At 37.0% G+C, this 20177-nt stretch overlaps 1 protein-coding gene across 2 annotated transcripts in view; it reads right to left on the bottom strand.

Annotated features, from left to right (window-relative positions):
• Window positions 1-20177, bottom strand: part of CDH12 (cadherin 12) — a gene marked incomplete at both ends in the record, with an annotated part of 153422 nt that overhangs the window by 41876 nt on the left and 91369 nt on the right. For both annotated transcript variants that reach the window (XM_084212733.1, XM_084212732.1), the window contains one exon: window positions 5530-5717. In XM_084212733.1, coding sequence (XP_084068859.1) covers window positions 5530-5717 — 188 coding nt within the window. The remainder of the gene's footprint in view (window positions 1-5529; window positions 5718-20177) is intronic.

Below are 20177 nucleotides of genomic sequence, written 5' to 3' on the forward strand. Positions count from 1 at the left end.
GGGTCATATGTGCTGGTCTCAAAAGCTGGACACTTTCCCCTTCAAATTGGTTGAGCACCTATGCATTTTGTTAAATATTGGCATAAGACAATTTGCTGTGCATTGACACAATTTCTGTATGAGCAGTTAAGTTTCACTAACTGGAGTTCTGCACTGGATTCTAAAAAGCATAAGGAAATAAGTGGTGCTAATTACAAAGTGCTAATTACAGATCAGGTTTAGTAAAGGAGGCTCTAGATCAACCAGGAGCATGCATTGGTTAGAGCTGAGAATGTACAGTAAAAATCGAGATCGGTAGTGAGTATTTCAAGATTTGATGGCAAGTGGACAAAATACATGTCTGTTCTATACCTGGAGAAGGGGAAAAGCTGACCAGTGTCAGGGGTTCAGTTGTTTGCTGCTCTCAAGCATCTCACCCATTTCTGAAGGTGTCTTTTCCTGTTCCAGGGAAAACCAAACCAAACAGCTCTATCCACAAACTCCAAAGACTGGACTTTCCTCTTCCTTACTTTTCCTGTGGTTCTTTGTATCTGCTCTCAACTCACTTTCTGCCTGTACTGAAGGACTTAATATCACCTGCTCTTCCTCCTCAAAATGCACAACCACTATTCCTACTCCCACAAACCCAAGAGTTATGATTACAGGCAGACAGTGCCTGTGCTCACACTTGCAGAGGAAATTCCCTGCCTTTGGAGAAAGAAAGAGTGGGGTGGCGTGTGATGAGAAGTCTGTACAGTTTTGGTAGTAAAACAAGGAGTAGCTTTAACACAGCTCTCACTGAAGGACATTGGGAGTCTGCCTTATGCTCACTATTGTGTGGTACAGATGTTCTCAGACTGCTCTTACATTTCAGCAACATCCCAGAGCTATGTACATGGGCTGTCCCATGAGCAACACAGCGGAACTCAGCCCACAGTGAAAGCACTATTTACTGACTGCATTAAAGGCTTTTAAAAAGCCTCCTGAGGTTAAAAGGAAGCACACACTCCTAATACATCCCTGCAGCTTCTCGTTCTCACTGTCCCCCAGTTTCTTCTATTTTATCATCACTAAAGTTACTGTTTCTCATTGTGCAATGTGGGATTTCTCATTACTGTTTCTCATTGTGCAACATGCTGGGATTTCATGGCCACAGCTTTGTCATCTGATCAGTTAGTTTTAGTCGTGGTGCACAACTTTCAGAAATTTAGATGTGTTTGTCCCCTGAATTTCCACTGAACCATGTGGAGAAGTTCACCCAGTATAGTGGAGCAGTGTAGGATCACAACAGGTGGAGCTTAGAAACAGTTGTTTTCCAAGGTTTAATAAACACTGCACAAACTAGTAAAGTGATGTCAGCAAGCAGAACAAGTTCAGTGCCTGAACCCTACTCAGTTTCTGGATTAGCACATGCTGAGCTAATTAGAAGGCTTCTGCACAAAATGGGGGTATTGTATAAACTCATCCTTGGTTTAATAAATTTAGTGACAACTTTTCAGAGGAGGTTGGAACGTTCTATATTCCTTTACTGTTATACCTGGTCATAAAAGATTTCAAAATCAGTCCCTTGCCTGGGACTGATGCATCTGAGGCATTACAGTCTGGCATGAAGGAGATGACCCCTTCTGTCACTGTGTTTATTGTAGCTTGCATCCACTGTAGTTTGCTGAAGATTCAGGTAAAATAGAAGATGCTATCTAAATACCAAATGCAATAAACACTTTATTAAACAACACTAGACAAGGGAGGGAATTATAATTCTATTCCTAACACAGCAATATTTCTGACTTTTTACAGAGAACTGTGTACAGCACTACCCTTAAGCCAAGTTTACCTCCCCTCTTTTTAGGGATATTATTTTCCTTTATTTTTTATTTTGAGAGGAAAAAAAATACAGAACTAACCACACAATGGAGATAGATGGCATTCGGATGGTTTATTTAGCAGAATATAAAAAAAGCCATTTCATTTTTAATACATGTAATTAGCACAAGAGTAGTAGTAATCAGACTTATATAGGATCATGGCAGAAAAAAAAAAAAAAAAAAAAAAAAAAAAAAAGAGCAACCAAGACAGATTTTTTAAGGTCTGCAACTTGTGCAGCTGTAGCTGTTCTTACCCATTTCCAAAGCAGAGAATGGCATCCCTGAAGCAGAGAATGGCCTTCTGCATCTGTCAACACACTTAGTGTGCTACAGTGAATAGTTTAGTCTGTGCAATTTTTTTCTCATCAAATGTATTTTCCACCAAAAGTAAAGGTAGTCCAGGAAGGCTTTGTTTTTTGTCAATTTTGATATAGAAATCTCTCAATGTTTTTCTGCATAATAACAGACCAAAAAAAAGCATCTGTGAAGTGATGGACAGTTTCTGGCTGCAAGAAATTTTTCAGGGAAAATAAAAGCAAATTTTATAAATGATTTTGAAGTAGCTCAGAACTGAATTACTGCAGCACTTACAGCACATGCTTACAGAATATGCTATAATTGAGAAGAAATTGTGAACATGTATTTAAAGCATATAGCACTTTTTATTAGTGGCTTTCACTGTTTATTATTTATAATTTTAATGGAGTGTTTCAGTCTTCTTCATTTACCTACTTTCATTTTTTAAAATACTTAAATACATACTTAAATATTTGCATAATTTCACAAGGTCAAATCAGGTTGTGTCAATTTTATTTTTTGCTTCACCTCTCTAATTTTCTTTCTGCATGGCCTAATGATATCCTTAATCATTTCCTGAGTTACCTGCCCACTTTTCCAAAGATTAGATAACCTCTTTTTTCTCCCTAGTTCCTTCAAAAGCTCCCTGTCCAGACAGGTCAGTTTTTGTCGTTTTTTTTTTTCTTGTAGCTCATCCTGTAGCTCATGTTTTGACTCATAGGAATAGCCTGCTCCTGCACTTTCACGATTTCTTTCTTGAGGTATGTCTATCATTCCTGGACCCCTTTGTTTCCCAAGGTACTCTTTGACCAGCATCCTGAAGAGAAAGAAGTTTGCCTTCCAGAAGTCCGTGTAGAGCCTTGTTGATACCCCTCCTTGTTTCACCAAACATTGAAAACTCTATGATCACTGTACCCCAGACAGCCTCTGACCACCACATCTCCCACCAACCCTTCTCAATCTGTAAACAGAAGGGCTAGCAGAGCCCCACACCTGGCTGATGATCTTCTAACCTCCAGCTGCTTACAGAATAATATATCCACCTCTTCATCCTGGTTGGGCGGTCTATAACAGATTCCCACCAGGATGTCTGCCTTGTTGGCTTTCCCCCTGATCCTTACCCTTAGGCACTCAACCTCATCACCATTGACCTCAAATTCTATCTTGTCAAGAGACTCCCCAATGTACAGAGCCACCCCCCTACCTCTCCTTCCTCTCCCATCCCTTTGACCATCCATTGCAGCACTGCAGTCATGCAAGTCATCCCACCATGTTTCAGAGATGGCTACTGTGTCACAGCTTGCCTTCTGTCCCATGGCTTCCAACTCCTCTTGTGTGTTGCCTGTGCAGCATTAGCATACATGCACTTTAGCTGGGCTGATTTCACCCCTGACTCTGGCTTACCACCCTTAGGCTCATCTCTGGAGAGCCTGGTTTCATCCCCTTTCCCCTTCAAACCTAGTTTAAAGGCCTCTCAATCAGCCAACTCATGGGCTAAAATCCTTTTGCCCTTGTTAGATAGATAGAGCCCATCTGACTCTGGTGCTGTAAAAGTTACCCCATGATCAAAAAACTCAAAATTGTGCTGATGGCACCAGCCTTTAAACCACTTATTGTTAGCATGGGTTTTCCTGTTCCTTTCATAATTCATCTCTGCTACTGAAAGAACTGAGCAGAGCACAGCCTGCACTCCTGTTTCATCGACCAATTGACCCAAACCCTTGAAGTTCCCTTTTAATTACCCTGGTACACTTCTTATCAACATCATCACTGCCAACCTGGACAACCAGCAGTGAGTAATAAATAAAATTAACCATAAGTATGGAAAATTCTACTGTTGTGTATTAAAAAAAAAAGAAAAAGAAGAACAGAGGAGGCTTAGGACTAATGCAAGGAGAAGTGAATTCTATCAAAAACCTGTTCCTGATGATGATATATTAATTTTTTTATGGTTCCTACTTACTGTATTTTCCAACTGGCAGTGCATATGGAGGGGTATGCAGCTGCTCAGCCTGACAGCTCCAGATGGACCCATTTTTGAGTCATCTGCATGGAGGGAAAAAGGTGACCGGGAGGGTTTTTAAAAATGAAACAAAGTCTACAAATTCCCATTAGGAGGAAACAGAACACTCAAACCTTTAGTCAGAAAAGAGGGGGGGGCTGTTAAGAGGTCAAAGAGTTTGTGTCTCATTGACAAATTACTTTCTGTGAGTATAGTGGCTTCCATTTTATGTCATTAAAACTAGCAGAAGAGTCAGTGACTTGACATCATCTTATTCTTTAATGCACCCATGGATAATTTACTATTTCCCAGGTCAGGAGGTTGAAGTCAGGACTATTAGAATGGATATAATGCAAGTATAGATCAATGGTCAGAGCCAAGGAAAGTTAAGCACCAGCATTCTAAATTTTCTTAGAATTAAAGCTTCACTTTTCCTAAAGCTTATCTTAATATACATGTCCAGAATTCTTTCCTTCCAAGACCCTTGTGAAGAGTTCAGCTAATACTTTGTTTTTCTACAAAATTTACACCGACAAGCCTGAGCTGTCTATAAAACATAACTGTGCCTTCCAAAATGACCTGTGGTTCAGATTTCTTTCTACCGAACAAGTCGATCATTGGTGTATATGTAAATGCCTGGGCTCAGAAAATAATAACTGGTTAAAATGGGAAATTCCCTTTGTCGATTTCTTCTATTCAGTGCTTTTATCACTAAATTCTAAATGAAAAACACCCTTTCCACCTTTGAAATTCATGAATTCAGTAATCGTGAATTTATTCCAGTGTACTAAAGCAACATCAGTGACTGAGATGCAGTGTGTTTTCCTGCATGAGTATCTTATAACCAGCTACTTGGAACACTGTCACAAGTTTGCAAGTAGGACATGGCTATTTGCCATTTGGGACTCTTCTACCCTGAATAAAAACAATGTTCGCCTTTACTTTACAATATTCATTATCAAAATAGCAAACACAAAGTCAAACTTTTCAAAATAGAATGCTTATAAGTCAAAATGTACTACATTTTATCTAACATAAAATAAAACTCTTTCATTCCATGCTCTGAATTAAAATTGGTTTTTTGCATGGTTTTAGGTAGAAAACTTCCCAAACAGAGAAATTGTACTTTCTAGACAGAGATTATAATTACTTCCTCACCATGACATCATTTATAAAACATCACACCTAATTGTATGTGAAATGAAAGACTAAACTGCAATGCCATTTAAAATGAAAATCACAACCGTGGATTCAAATAGAGATATAAACTACTTACGTAGCACTACTTCTGTGAGCTACTTACGACATAAAATTGTGAAACCTTTCATTCCCTTACCTGGTTTACCCCTTGAGTCATAGGCACATCCACCCATTGGTGCCACATACCTTTTTCAATTTGATGATTCCTTCCTGGGTGTACTCATCTGTCGTGATGTCAAACAAGTTTCCTCCATCTCCCGGAACTATGTTGTACTCAATTTCTGCATTTTTCCCAAAATCAGGGTCCACAGCTCTGATCCGTCCAATAGCAGAGCCAACGTGAGAGGTCTCAGGTACTTTTAAATGGAAGATACCTGTGACAAAGTGGTAGACTGTCATTCTTGGGATTTCTTGGTAATTAAAACATGTATTTCTGATTAAAATAATGGAGCCTGGGCAAAATCAAAAGACCTAAATAATCTAATTAAAATTAGGAGATGAAAACAACAAAGGTTTGGAAAAATATATTCCTGTTTTATCTATTGACTTCCCCTACATTCTAGATTTTGTCCATTGCAACTGTAAAGGCATTAGCATCTATATCACTTGAGATATTTATCTACATTTCTATCTTTAATATCTATATTTCTATCTTTAATTCTTCACGTGATTGACTCTTAAATTAAATTGTACTTATAGACAGTAGTACAATCAGATAGTACATGCTTTTAAACACTTTCCTCCTTCTGTTTGTTTTTCTGTTTGTTTTTAATTTTGTTGTCCTTTTGTTTGCTTGTTTTTGGGGTTTTTTGTTTTGTTTTGTGTTGTTGGGTTTTTTTTAGAAAATATATTTATGACTTTCACATTGATTGAAAGGAAGAATTCAGTGGAAAAATTTTTCACCCATTTTTTTTAAATTCAGCACTATAAATAAATGTACAATTCCTTTTGGAAGATACAGAGTATTGTTCACACATAAACCACCAGAGGGTGCTCTTACTAAAATTTCAGAGCTAAACAATTTTTAGCTTAGAACACTTTTGCTTTGAGATTATTTACTACAAGCTATAATAAAAATAAAAAAAACCGAAAAACACCAAAAAAATGTACACACTTTAAAATAAGTATTGCTGCTGACATGTAAGGAGAAAATGGTTTCATTCAGCTGAACAACCATGTTGGAAAATGCTAGACAAAATAGAGCTAAACGTAAAAGTCCAACGTGCTTCGAGGCAGCCTTGATTTTAGCCACAGCAGTAGCAGGAGGCCTGGGCTTGTAACATGGTGCCCTGACCTATTTCACTGCTCCTGAAGTGTCTGTATCCCCTGTTTAGCTGCACCTCTCGCTGGAATCTGTGAGAGAAAACTCCTCATTTTGAAAATTTAAAAAGGTTTATTAAACCTTAGCAAAATGCAACAAAGGACTACATCAGGAAGAAGCTGCAGTGCTGGGAGCTGCCCCTTGTGCATATCACGCAGCTGGTTCATCTCCAAGGTGGATGCTCAGTCTTTTATACCCTTTGGGTATAAAAGTCCCAAAGTCTTTCAGTCAGTTCTTTGCCATTTATCGGTGGAGACTGCTTTCTTGTAACTTGATTGTAGGTCAGGTGTTGCCATGCTGCACCCCCTGAGCACCCAGCTTTTCCATCCCCCACTGCCCCATGCAAGGCACACACATGCCCCCTTCTTTTTACCTGTCCTAGACAACCCCGGCTGTCTGATGGCAACAATACAGGGGGAAAAGGGAACTATGGGGAGAACAGAGGACATCTAAACTCCAATAACATAACTGTACATCACTAAACCTTTTATTAATATTCGCACATAGTTATCTTTTTAATTGCGAGAGCCAATCACCTCATTATCCATCTCTAACAAGTTGTTATTTTGCTCAGCTGCCCGTGAGCACCTCCATGATCAGGGTTTACAGGGAGGAGGCAGAACTCACCTTTCATCACGTAGCAGTTTCTGCTGTCAAAACTGCCAGGAACTTTTGGAGCTGGTTTTGAGCCCAGGATGTTTGATTCACTTCATCCTGTCTCTCAACAAAGCTAGCCCCATCATTTTATTTCTCTCAGTCCATTTTGTTTTCCTGGGTCAATGTTCCATAGCTCTCACAGAGCAGCCCCTTCAGAAAACATCGGCAGTGCCTGCTCGGTTCCGGTACATGTGACATGAAGGAGGAAATTTGAATCTCTGTTTCAACAGCATAGAAGGACAGGCACCTGTGACTCTTGGGAGACACATTAGGGGGATGTCTCAGAGATTTCCACCCGGCAGTGGTTCAGCCACTCATCACAAAATGAGGCTCTGAAAAGCTGTATGTTATGTAACAGCAGGATAGATGAGTTTCACATTCAGCCACTGAATTAAACAGCAGACAATGTTCCCTGTCATTATCTCCTTACAATGCAGTCTGTGTCAGCTTTTCAGCTTCACAATATTTTCAGGTGAGGAACAAAATGACATTAGCACTGCTGGATTATGAGCAGGCTTACTCTTTTGTGAGCTAGTCATTTGAGCTATGGTACCACTATAATTGTCTGTCTGATTGCCTCTGAAAAAAATCTCTTCTGTTTACTTCCCTTCTCTGGCCAACAGTATGCAAAGTATACCAGAAGGCAAAATTTGCCTTTTTTCTTAGAGAAAATCCCCGTAAGTAAAGTCAGCTTGTGCCAGCATTTACTTCTGGACATAACAGTGTATAGGTTTGTATTACCCATTGACTGAGCTACTGAAGACTGAGCAATTATCATTTCACTACTTTTCTTTCCAAAGGAACATGCTAAAGGAAACTGTACTTCTTAGTGTTCTTCTAACAGCAGAAAAGGATTATTATGACACAAAATGGTGTCATGACAAGACAGTCTCAGCCATTTCTCAGATGCCTTTCAGTGACTGACTAAAGAATAAAATGACATGGTTTTCATGATAGAATCAAAAATCCTCCTGTTATTTAAAGTTATTTACAAATGCGTGTATTAGTGGGTCTCTGCTATGCAAATTATGAAGTAAAGAGACCAAAAAGGCCTTTATCTACACTTGAATCTTATATTAAATTTCCACAACACAGTCCTAGCCCTAGCCTGACGTGCTGGGTTTTTACAGGCACTTATACCAGATAACAGAAAGCATTGCTGCAGCCATTGCTGTGCTGTGCTACATCCACAAATTTAGTGAAAATGAAATGTAAGAGCATATGATCATAGATTTTTTTCCATCTTTGAAAACTTGATCTATTTTTAGTGATCTGAAGATCACTCAGGTTCATTAAAACAAACATTTCCCTATAAAATATTTCGCCTGGCTGAAAAGCATATGGGACTTAGATGGAGTCAAAGAAAGACTAAATTACTAATTTCTCATTGTTTAGGTTTTTATCAGTTATTTTCAATGACTTGGCATTTCATCATTTCCAGAAATTCAACAGCAATAAAGATGGGGTCATCCAGACTAATTTGAAACTCTGAAGCAGTCTTCAGCCTTGGAAGAGTCATATTTCTGAAGACATGGTATGTAATTACAGTGCCATTGTTCTCCTGTGATATTATCTTCACAGCACATGGAAGCTGTTAACTGTTCTACTGTGACAACTTACTTTCAGAATAAAATAAATGAAAACGAACCATGTATATTTCTGCCAGCTTGCAGAAAAACTTGAAGGGAATATAATATTTGCCATGAAACTCTCATTCCCTTCCTCCCCACCCTCAAATAATAGAATCCTAGAATCACTACATATGTTGAGCTGGAAGGGACCCAACAGGAGCACTGGCTGCAATTCCTGACCCTGCACAGGGACTCCCTGAGAACCACACCATGTGCCTGAGAGTGTTGTCCAAATGTTTCTTGAACTCAGAAAGGCTCAGTCTTTGCAGGGAGGACATCTGAAATGATCAATATATGCTATACATCAAATGAGATAGAAAGACAGTTTTGTAGATTTTTATTTTTCTGTTTCCAGCAGACATTACTTCTTGCTGTGGGCTTGCTGTGACAGTTTAGCATTATTCATTTTTTATTGTCCATTTTGCCTGTATACACTACTATCTCCATTTGCTATAGAGATATATTGAAACAGGCCAGAGTAATAGCCTTTTACTCCCAAAGGTCCTGAAAACCTTGTTCTCTTCAGCTTCCAGGAATGATGGAACAAGCACTTCAGACAAACTTATACAGCAGCTGGTTACACTGCTCAAACAGTTCTGTCAAATTTTGTTGATGTGACTTCTCTGCCAACAAAAATCTTCCTTCTACTTGCATAAATCTCTTTTAAATGTGTTTTCTGAGTTTGCTCCTGTCTTTTGGGATGTACCAAAGGAGAAAGCCCTGACTTTCCACATACTGCAGTACAAAATAGGACTCTGAAATTAGCTCCCCACTTTGATGATTTTAGTCACATATATTGCATGCAAGTAAGATATTTTCATGTATAGGAAAGCTGGTAGCAATAAATATTGTTTTATTGCTTGGTTAGGAATTTTTCTTTCATGTTGAGTGGCACCAGTGAGGATGATAAAAATAAATGAGTGATGATACTGTGGAAGCTTTTAAGTTGAAATAACTGACAGGGCTAATTGCTTAGTCCCAAAATCTTTCAGGAAAATGAGGCAGAGGTTAGCTAACAATTCATACTCGCTGCCTGTGAGTTTCTAAAACAAAGGTGGTTCCAAAGCGCACAGTGGGAAGAAATCAGAGCTGAGTAAGTGACAGGTAATCAGTCATATTGACTGAAATGCAGCACACATTTACAGTTCCTCGGACGTGATTAGATTAGTTTTAGTTTTTAAGGCTCAAAAGCTGTTCTCGGGTTTGATTTTTACTTACCAAGATGTTAGGTGCTTTTTTGTTTGTTTTTTACTTTAAAAGAGTTTTTTTGTTGTTGTTTCTCCACACTTGAAGTTTACACCATCATTAACCAGAAAGCTTTTCAGGTCTGATAGGAATAGCACATGAAAACCATTATTTCTTCTTATCAGCAAAACAACCATTAAGAAATAACCCAGGTTAGCATCCAAGGACTTAAGCTAAATGCATAATGGCCTTCAAACAGCTGTAAATGCTATTTGAACATTTTTTTTTCTAATCTGTCACCATACTTGTACTGTGCAAGATTATGCCCTCCTGGTTTTTCTTTGCTGTACTTTTTTCAGCTTTCTGGCACTTGCAAAAGTGTTGCATTGCAGTGGATCACAATGGCATGATTCTTAAAGGCAAAACCACTGAAATAAAATAAGTTATCTCTCTTTCTTCTAAATCTTTAATATTTCTTCAGGACAAAAAAAAAAAAGATATACCAAAACAAAACACCAAAGCAAATAAAATAAAAACAAACAAAACCCAACCAAACCAAAACCAAAGAAACAAACAAAAAACAAAGAAAAAACAAAATCCCCTAACAACAAAAAAAAAACCCCAACAATAACAAAAAACCTAAACAAACAACAAACCCCGAACTTACCAGATAGCGTATTGTTATATTCTTTTTAAATTACATTACAAAGGCATTTTAATTTTTATCCTGATTCAGGTTGCAAAGATATTGCTTTATGTCTGTTTCGGAAGAATCATAAGGCAACAGTTCATATTTTCTCACTGGTGTTTTAACTACAGTATAATAGGTAAAGGAAAGTATAATGTAAATATATAAGCCTACAGTCAATATATTAAACCTGCTACATCAGCTACCTCTGATTAGCCTAATAAATAGCAGCATCTGATGCATATGCTCCTAAAACTAGGGACATGTGGTTTAGCACGGCAGTGAGGTGCATTCATTCCTTTCCTGGATGTGGCTCTGTGCCCTGCAGAGGGGCTGGGACATTGTGAGGGGAAAAAAAGCCAGGCTGTGTCACCGTGTGCCTGATGCAGGTCACACATGATCTGGGATGGGCTTGTAAAACTTCAGTTCTGGAAAGGATCCTTCCAGTCTTTAACCCACTTCTCCGAGTAAGAGTTTACAGCCTCATTAGATATAACTATGCTTAAAAATTTCTGGTTCTTTTCTGTGGATTCCGAAGTCCACACCTGGAAGAATACATCTCCCCATGCTGCAGAGATTGTGGATGTTCAAGGGTCACCAGTACTTCAAGGGAAAATGAGCAGAAACAAAAAACATTTTGAGTTTGATCCTACCCTAGTTTAGGACAATCCTCATGATGGACCTTCCCCAGAGATGGCAGCTCCTGAGCCAGCTCTCTCTGGCTCCTGAGACAACCCTCTATCACCCCCTGAGGTGAGTTAGCAGACTGTTTTTAAAGCCCTCCTCCTTCCACCTGCCTAAAGGAAAAATTATATTCATTATACTGGTATAATTTTTGTATACTGAAATATTCAGTATCATTTGCTTTTTTTTTTTTTTCCTACTGATAATGTGTTATATAATTCCACAGACATGAAAATTCCCCTTGCTGGAGCACGGGTTCAGGAAATGGGAAGTCCCCGTTCATTTTTTTTATCTCAAGATAGTCAAGCCCACAGCTTTTGCCTTCAAAGTGCGCTGGTTGCTGCATAAGGAATACTTGTTGCAACAGAGAGTACTCTATTTAGCAACATAATGTAGAAATAATTATAGAAGCAATTGTTTTGAGCCAAGCACAGTTAGCTGTGCGTCCTAATACTGAAGAAAGGATAATAATCTTCTTTGAAGATTTTAAATCATATTTGTATGGTAGCATAGTTTTACCAAGAGAGGAAGAAAATACTAGGTTCTATACATTCCGCAAGTTTATAAAGAAGAGTTTGTTCTAGACAATATGGAGTTTCCATGTTCCAACAGGCTGAGGAGAACTAATCAAGTTCCTGAGTAACTGCTTTAATCCTGATGCTATTGTTGTATACGAAAGATGCCACCTTTATCACTTCCTCTTTTTGCGAAAAAATTTGACTTTGCCAGTGCATTCACATGTTTGTGTAGCTTTCTCTAACTCTGAAGGTTTTCCACTTACATGGCAAACCAGTTCCACATGATCAGTTTCATTATGTATCATAACCAATGAAGAATTGTTCTGCTAATATCCAGTCTACTAATTAGAAATTACTACAAAACAAAATAATCCAATGAGAGAAATAATTTTGGGGGTTTATAGTCTAAAAGCTTGAATCAATTTTTTTGTATGTAAATTCTATGGTGGTTATAAGGAATTTTCAAGGTCTACCATGTCTTATAGATGGAAACAAGTTTTCAGGAGAAGATGTCTTTCCTTTTTCAGAATCCCTGGATGCATGTAATTGGCATTTATCAGGTAGGTTGGTTGGTAATAGTCCGGTGATCATACCGTCACCATGAAGTAAATCAATACGCTTGTTCCCTCTATAAAATTTAAATTGAAAGATACATGTGAAACATTAACATGATAAAAAGTACATTTTCAAGGATGGGACATAGAGCTTGCAATGCTCTGCTTAACATCCCTGATTCTTAAATAGCTTGCTGGAGCCTTTTCATATTGTCTTTACAACTCTTGCACAAGATATAATAACACAACTTTTACTGCAATTCATTCACTCTTAAGAATATGTCAAACCATTTACTTTAGGATCTAAGCCAGGTGCTCTAAATCATCTGTATTGGAAGAATAATTTCTCTCTCCATTGACTAAGGAAATTAGGTTCCTATTCTAAGTCCTCCAAGTCAAACCTCAGTTGTATCCCTAAAATTACCTAAACAAAGCATGCTCAACATATGTGTTACTCAAAAAACTCCTTGAGAAGACTTGATTTTTGCATACTCATTAAGTACATTTCATGCAATTTTTTTCCCTGAACTCCCTATTACTTTTTTCCCCATGTGGGCACAGGATGAGGCCAAAAATTATTACTTCTAAAGATGAAATTGTGAAATCATCAAGTACGTGTTTATAATAGTTTCCTATACTTTGTTTCAAGTTTTGGTTTACTCTCTGCAGTTTCCTTAATTGCTTGTCATTTAGTGTGTGATATAGATAGGAAAATAGTGATATAATGGGATGGCAATTGAGTATTTTGCATTTGTCTTCTCTTATACTTTTATAGCAAGCATGCTCAGCTTATCACAAGTGATGCTTATGTTTTACAATTTAAGTGTTTTAAGTAAGCTCTCACTATAAATACTGCTCATTTTTCAATAAAATGCAAAAGTCGTGAGTCCCTAATTACAGGTCTTTCTCTTGTGAGCACTAGACAGTCACAATTACAAATTCAACAAATTTTCCATAGAAGCCACCAAGAATAAAATAGTTGTCATGAATTCAAGACAAAAATTAAAAAATACACTCTAGAATATTTCTGTTATTTTCTTTTTATTTTTATAGCTTTCTCTCTGCAAATATACTGAAGACATATTTTGGATTCACAGAAGACAGTTACAAACTGCTTGGTATCTTCAGCTCAGCTCCTGCTACTGTCATGAGGACCATGTGGATTGTTGCAAGCACTGGGGCATCCCATTTAATGTTTTTAGAAAGAGTGGAGCACTGCTGAAAATCTGCATACGACTGCAGTTCTTAGATATTTTTGAAAATCATGAGCCTAAACTATTGTGATTATAATTAGATAATTACATATGGTCTGTTTCACATTATGTTGCCCTGTAGTCTCTAAATTTTCAGAAAGTAAGCTCACCACGGTTAGAGGCAGAAAGGATATGTTGATTTCTTACTTAGATGGAAGACCTCAGGGAAAAAGGCAGATGCTGCCAGAACTGATAGTGACACAGCAAGTGGAACTGTTGTCAGTGAGTCACTTTGGAACCAATCCTCAAAGCATTGCAAGGCAACCCCATGCTGTTAAATCTGTACCCTTAGCTACTTTCCAATATCAGAGTAGGCGGAGATGCATGGGGCTTTTAAGACATACCAAGGTTACTGAGAGTAATTTAATGCATCCAATCTAAATACTCTCTGTGTTTTGAATGAATAATTTCTTCATCACTCCCCACAGAATACACATTGTAGTGGAATGAATGACATGATTCCTGCCAAAGGTTGTTGAATATCTATGAACTGTATTTATTTGTGCCTGTTCTACATAAGGTAGCAGATGTAAAATACCATTATTAATAATAATAATCTACTATGATGATAATTATAGTGTTTAAAAACAATTTACCTAATCTTTCCATTAATGATCAATTACTACTTAGAGATGATGATAGGAGGGAAATGAATTAACAACAGAATGTTATAACAAATAGATAATATTTAACTTCTAATCACTGTTGTGCTCATTTGTATTTCTTGAACTATTGTTTACAGTGCAATCAGAGCATTGCATTTCAGCCAGTGAGAAATTACCTATATTTTTCATTGGCTATGGAGTAGTTTAAAGAAACAGCTATATTTGTGCTTATGTTCTGCTTTGCAGCTAAGGGTTCAGTCCCTCTCAGTTTAGACCTTTAAACAGGTTTTTTGTTTCATTCAATGCATACTCCAAACAGTCCTCAGATAACCTTTGCTACTTATGCATTCTTGAGACAGTTAAAAAGCAATATAAGTGCCGCAGACAAAGAATTTGCTAAACACTCAGTGTTTTGAGAATCTGTGGTAATTGAATATCTCCCCCTCCAGTTTATTTCTCACTTTTCTTCCAATTAGTATGCTTTGGTTGGGAATTAAGTTATTCAGTCTGAACAGAATGATTCACTCTTCAAGATGCTTTATGATTAAGAACATGCAACAATGACAGCTACAAAAAAGAAGTTTCTAGGGAGTTTTTACTAAGTTTACATGCACCTTGGGGGGAAAATCAGCTCTTACTAAAAGTGCATGAAGAATTCTGATATGGAAAGGAAAAAGAAAAAATTAAGAAAAGGTAGGTGTAAGTGTAAATAGAAATTTTTATGGAGGTTAAATTTTAACTCTTTTATATTGGACACACACAAATAACGATAGAAGGCTACTTAACTGTGGGGTACTGTAACCCAAAGAGGGCTGCATGGCCTGGATTACAAAGTATAAGCTCAAATCAGTTATTAATATACAAAGAAATTTTATGTACCAGACACATTCTGTGGCCCAGAAGCCAGACAATATAAGTGGCCTAATTCCATGTTATTAAATTTTTTTACCCACACCAAAATAGGTCAATTTCATGGAAAGTGACTGCAGAAAATAGTTCCTGACCTGTACTAATTTCTCCAAATGCCCTGAATTTATCTGAGAAAGCTTTACTTGATGTTGGTCAAAACTGTGCCCTAGACTGTTCTAAGACTAACAGTACAGACAATGTAAAACTTCAGGAATTTTCCCAGATATTCTCATGTCTTTCTTTTGCTTTGAAAAGCAAAATGTAATAAGCCACTGTATATCTTCTTTTAGTTTATGTAAAAATGCCCATAATGTCACTGATTAAGTGGTGGTGAAGGAAAAAGAAAAATGCAGAGGCTTTTTTATGACTACCTGTCAAATATGTAAGTCAAGTGAGTGAAATAGAAACAGCAGGCAAGGGTCACTGATTTGTGTGACAGGGTAGTGGCCTAAACAAATAAGATGAAGATATAAAGTTTTTCTGGGATGGTGAAGACTCATAATTTCAGTATAGCAAACTATGGAGAAATGCAGAGCTAGGAGTGACTCAGCAAAGTATAAATTCTTTTTGCAGTACTGCCATTGGGAAAGAAAAAAAAACAGCTTACTTGTGGAGTTGAAGAGGAGATGGCCCCAATCTAGTTATAGGATGAAAATGAGATCAAGGATAAATATGTGTCTCTCACACAGGAGAGTGGAGACAAGAGTGTATGTTGAAAATAAGGATATACAGGATGAGGAGGAAAGAGAGGCCAAAGGAGGATGAAACAGGTGAGAAACAAATGCAAATAGTACAGAGGTGTGAGACTTGGAAGGAACCTGGAATAAAGAGGAGCTACCTTTGGTTCTCTGTTGATTCCAGTAAGAGCCCTATGCAAATACTGGTCAGCTGGCATTTATTATTGTACTGATTTGGCTGTAGTTTTACTGATGCTAAAGCAGTAGTGAGTCAAAAGTATTGCAATCCAAAACAAGTGCTGTTTTCATGACTGGCTTGCAATTGCATGAGGCCATTTCTGGAGCCTTTGCATTCCCATCTTCCATCGCTGTTTGAAGTGGTTGGTTAAAGTACATGTTTAACACATAAATGAAGTTTTAATTTATTCATAACTCACAGTAAATGAAAGTCAGACTTGCGTAAGATTTTCTGACATTAAACAATATAAGCAAGATCAAGCTGGTGCTTTTTTCCTTTTACGTCTTATGGCATAGACATTTGAAAATTAAAGATGGAGAAAATCAGGATTTGACCTTCCCTTCTTTTCTGATTCAAAGCAAGTTCTGGCTCAGTCTCACAACTAATCTCTGCCTGCAGGCTAGTCTGCAATGAATCTGTCCCCTGTCCTGTGCAGGTACCTCCCAATTGGTATAACATAAGTAATTAGTTGCTGGAAATGAATTAGGGCATCTTGTCTGCCAGGCAAATTCTTTAATCAATGAAAGATGGACACATTCTCATTTCACAACTTTTAACAGAAATACCAAGAGAAGCCATGTTTCCATATCTAAATTACAGGGAGTAGAACAGCTTCCCAGAAACTCATGCAGACTTGTTAAAAAGCTTAATTAGGCAGATCTGAACCTTAATCCTGAGTAAATTTTCTAGCTAATGAAAAGTAAGTAAGTTTTCTGGTTCTAATTGTCCAAGTAAGGAGGGAGTAAATCTCCCTCGCTTATTTTTAAATCAAATCTCTGCTTTCATTATGTATTTCTTTAAGATTAGTGAACAGAATAGTTTATCAATCAAATGATCTTTTTCTATAGATTTCTAATGCACTACTGTGTGGGATTTGTGTTGCAATCATCTGAAATCTTTAACAGTAGCTACCTTTGTCTCTCATAAGCCACTCATCCAAAACAATGGATTAAAATATTTTCCTTTCTATTTCTTGTGGACCAGAAGACCTCTTCCTTGCACTCTGCTTCTGCACAAATTTTTCAATACAATCTGAGCTAGACTTGTTCAAAGTCACTCGAATGGTATCAGCCACATTTAGTTTACTGAGTTAAAAACTGACCAGCTTTAATGTAGTAAAACTTAGGACAATTAATGCATGTGCAATTTCTGTGGTCCTATCATAGTTACTTATTTATATATTATTTCTAATAATATATAAATAAGTAACTATGATAGGAATTTTCAATCTAAAAAGTATGTATGCATATATATATATATATATAAGCAAGCTATTCCCAGTTCAGCACTTGGTTGTTCTTTCTTTTTAAGTATTTCTACAGATTGTAGTACTTGAAAATAAGCCTATTAAACTGCAAACCAATAAATAATCACAGAAAAAAAGATGCAATGTAAAGGGTTATAATATGCAAAGCCTATTCCTAATATATAATACATAATATGTCTATATAATGGATCATCCAGTTAATAGATCATTTAAATGCCAAATTTGCAACATGCCAAGGTTAAATGGGTAAGAGAATAAAGGGCTAGTTTATGTTTGCAAAGGTCCTTTTCACTTACAATGAAATACCTGGAATTGCACAAATGAAAGGTGTTTCCCTGTTTGTTTCTCAATTGTCTATTTTATGAACTTTGTTCTCTTAGACTATTGTTTCCTCTGCTGTCTGCAACAGAGGATTTAATATATTCTATGGAATACACTGTACTGGCCACTGGTGAAATCCAAATCCAATTACCTGCAAACTCCTACAGTATGGACTGATGTGCAAGGTTGTAGAAATGATCCCTCAACCTTGCTTTATTTAAAGTGTCACTACCAGAAAGATGAATAGTTGTGTTTCTGTTTCCAAACATGTTAGCACTTCTGGATATTTTCTGTGTTCTTTTATGCAAACTGTTATGATGGATTTCACTGAGTTGCTTTTGGAAAGACCAATGACAGCAAAAAATATGGCCCTTGTGATGTCTAGGCCTTGTTCTACAGCTGTCTGAGTATTTTAAATGTGGTTGCAAACCCACCCCGAGATAATGGTTTCTGACCATCAGAGATGCATTTTTTTTTTAAAGCAAAGACACGCACAAGTAGACAAAATTCAAATATTGGGTTCAAACCTGAATTAATTTCTCTTCCATTAGAAAAAGCTTTTAAACATTCTCTCACAAAATTGACTTCTGTTAGCTGGAAATTATGTGATAAAATATAAATTTACCTAAATAGTTCTTTTGAGTTCAGAAAAGAAAATTCAGGAGGTGACACATTAAAAATACACACCCTAAAAAGAAACCAAACTTTATACTGACTTCATAAGACACTTGAAATATTTTATTTGCTAATATCAGAATAAAGAGTGTATAAATTTTAAAATTCAACTGCATTTTTTCTATGTCAGGGCCTTATTCTCTAAAAGCATATTTATGTCAAATTAAAAAAAAATACATACTATTCCTTTGACTAAAATTATTCTCTTGTGCTTTTATTGCTCAGCATATAAGAGTTTATATCTCTAAATTGATTTCACACTCACTCTTGTCAGCAGTGAACAAAAGAAAGAGATTGGGAAACTGAAGCATAATAAATTACAAAGTATGAATCCACCACTTCACTTAATTAGTTTGATTCCATAAAGCGTAATTTATAGCGACTAATTGTGCAGGCTTTGTCATTTAAATGTTGAAGTAAATATAACCCATCCATTTTTTCTTTAAGCTTATTTTAAGAATTGGAAACAAGCCACTGCTGTCCTGGCAGCTCGCTCAGACTGGTCTTCTGCTTGATGAGTTAAGGGTTAGCCCATTAGCTTTCAGGAATTGTGTTTAAATATGTTTTTACTTAGCCAGCTATCCTGTGCATAAGAAGCTGAGAGAGAAAGGCCATCAGTCCCCTTGTAGACCAGGATGCATGCCTACACGTAGGTAGCTTTTGTCCACTCCTCTCTGCTCAAAGGCACTGTTGCGTTATACCAGTTTTTTTTTTCAATCACTTGAACATTGTTGTCATGAGAGGAAAAGTAATTACCTTTTCAGTCATTGCCTTATTTTTTTCCTCTTGTTTTGGTAAAAATGAAACTTTGATATTAAATATTTATTTTAATCTTTACAAAAAAGATCTATCTTTAACAATGAAACATGCACAGCAATGCAGAAAGCTGCTGTACTAATGAAGAGCCAGGGAAGAAAGAAAATACTTCTGGAAATAAATTTTTACTAATAAAATCATTTAGATTAATTTTTTCCTACTAGCTTTAAAGAAAATTTCAGTTTACTGAAGTGTCAGTTTTCTGAAATGTGGGCCAACACATACCTGCAGGTCAAACAACTCTGACAGAAATATATGTTTAGAGGCTTCCTCTCTCTTACACTCCTCATTACTAGGAGACATGCAAGGTGGGAGTTCCCCACTGAATACGTTCAAAAGCACAGGTTCTAAATAAAAAATTCCATGTTCAGCAGGATAGTCAGTGGTTTTTCATCACTGGATGCTGATAACCCATCCAAACCTGACTGTCTCCTTAAAGGACCCTCAATGAGATGAAGGTGTTTCGTGATACATTTTTTTTTTGCAAGCTTGTAATGTATTATTTATCAATGTAGCTCCTTCCAAATATTAATAATATATGTTCTCCTACTTCTGCTCTTCTGCTGTGAAATCTTTTTTTTTTTCTCTAGCTTTACTAAGTTCAGAAAATAAATTTAAACTTTATCCTGTGAAATACTAGGTGATCTATAGCATGACTTATTTGGCATAAGTCCTTTGCAAAACTGTGGTCCTGATTATGTGACAGAAAAACATTAACCCTGCAGCAGTTTGTGTCCTTTTTTCCAGTCTGCACTTCCTGGCTTTGTTGACTAATGAAGAGCAATAGGATACTGGAGGTCTCAATCCCAGCAGCACCCAGGGGTCCTGACCTTTT

The sequence above is a fragment of the Fringilla coelebs genome (genome assembly GCF_963513975.1).
Source record: "Fringilla coelebs genome assembly, chromosome: 1".
Taxonomy (NCBI): domain Eukaryota; kingdom Metazoa; phylum Chordata; class Aves; order Passeriformes; family Fringillidae; genus Fringilla; species Fringilla coelebs.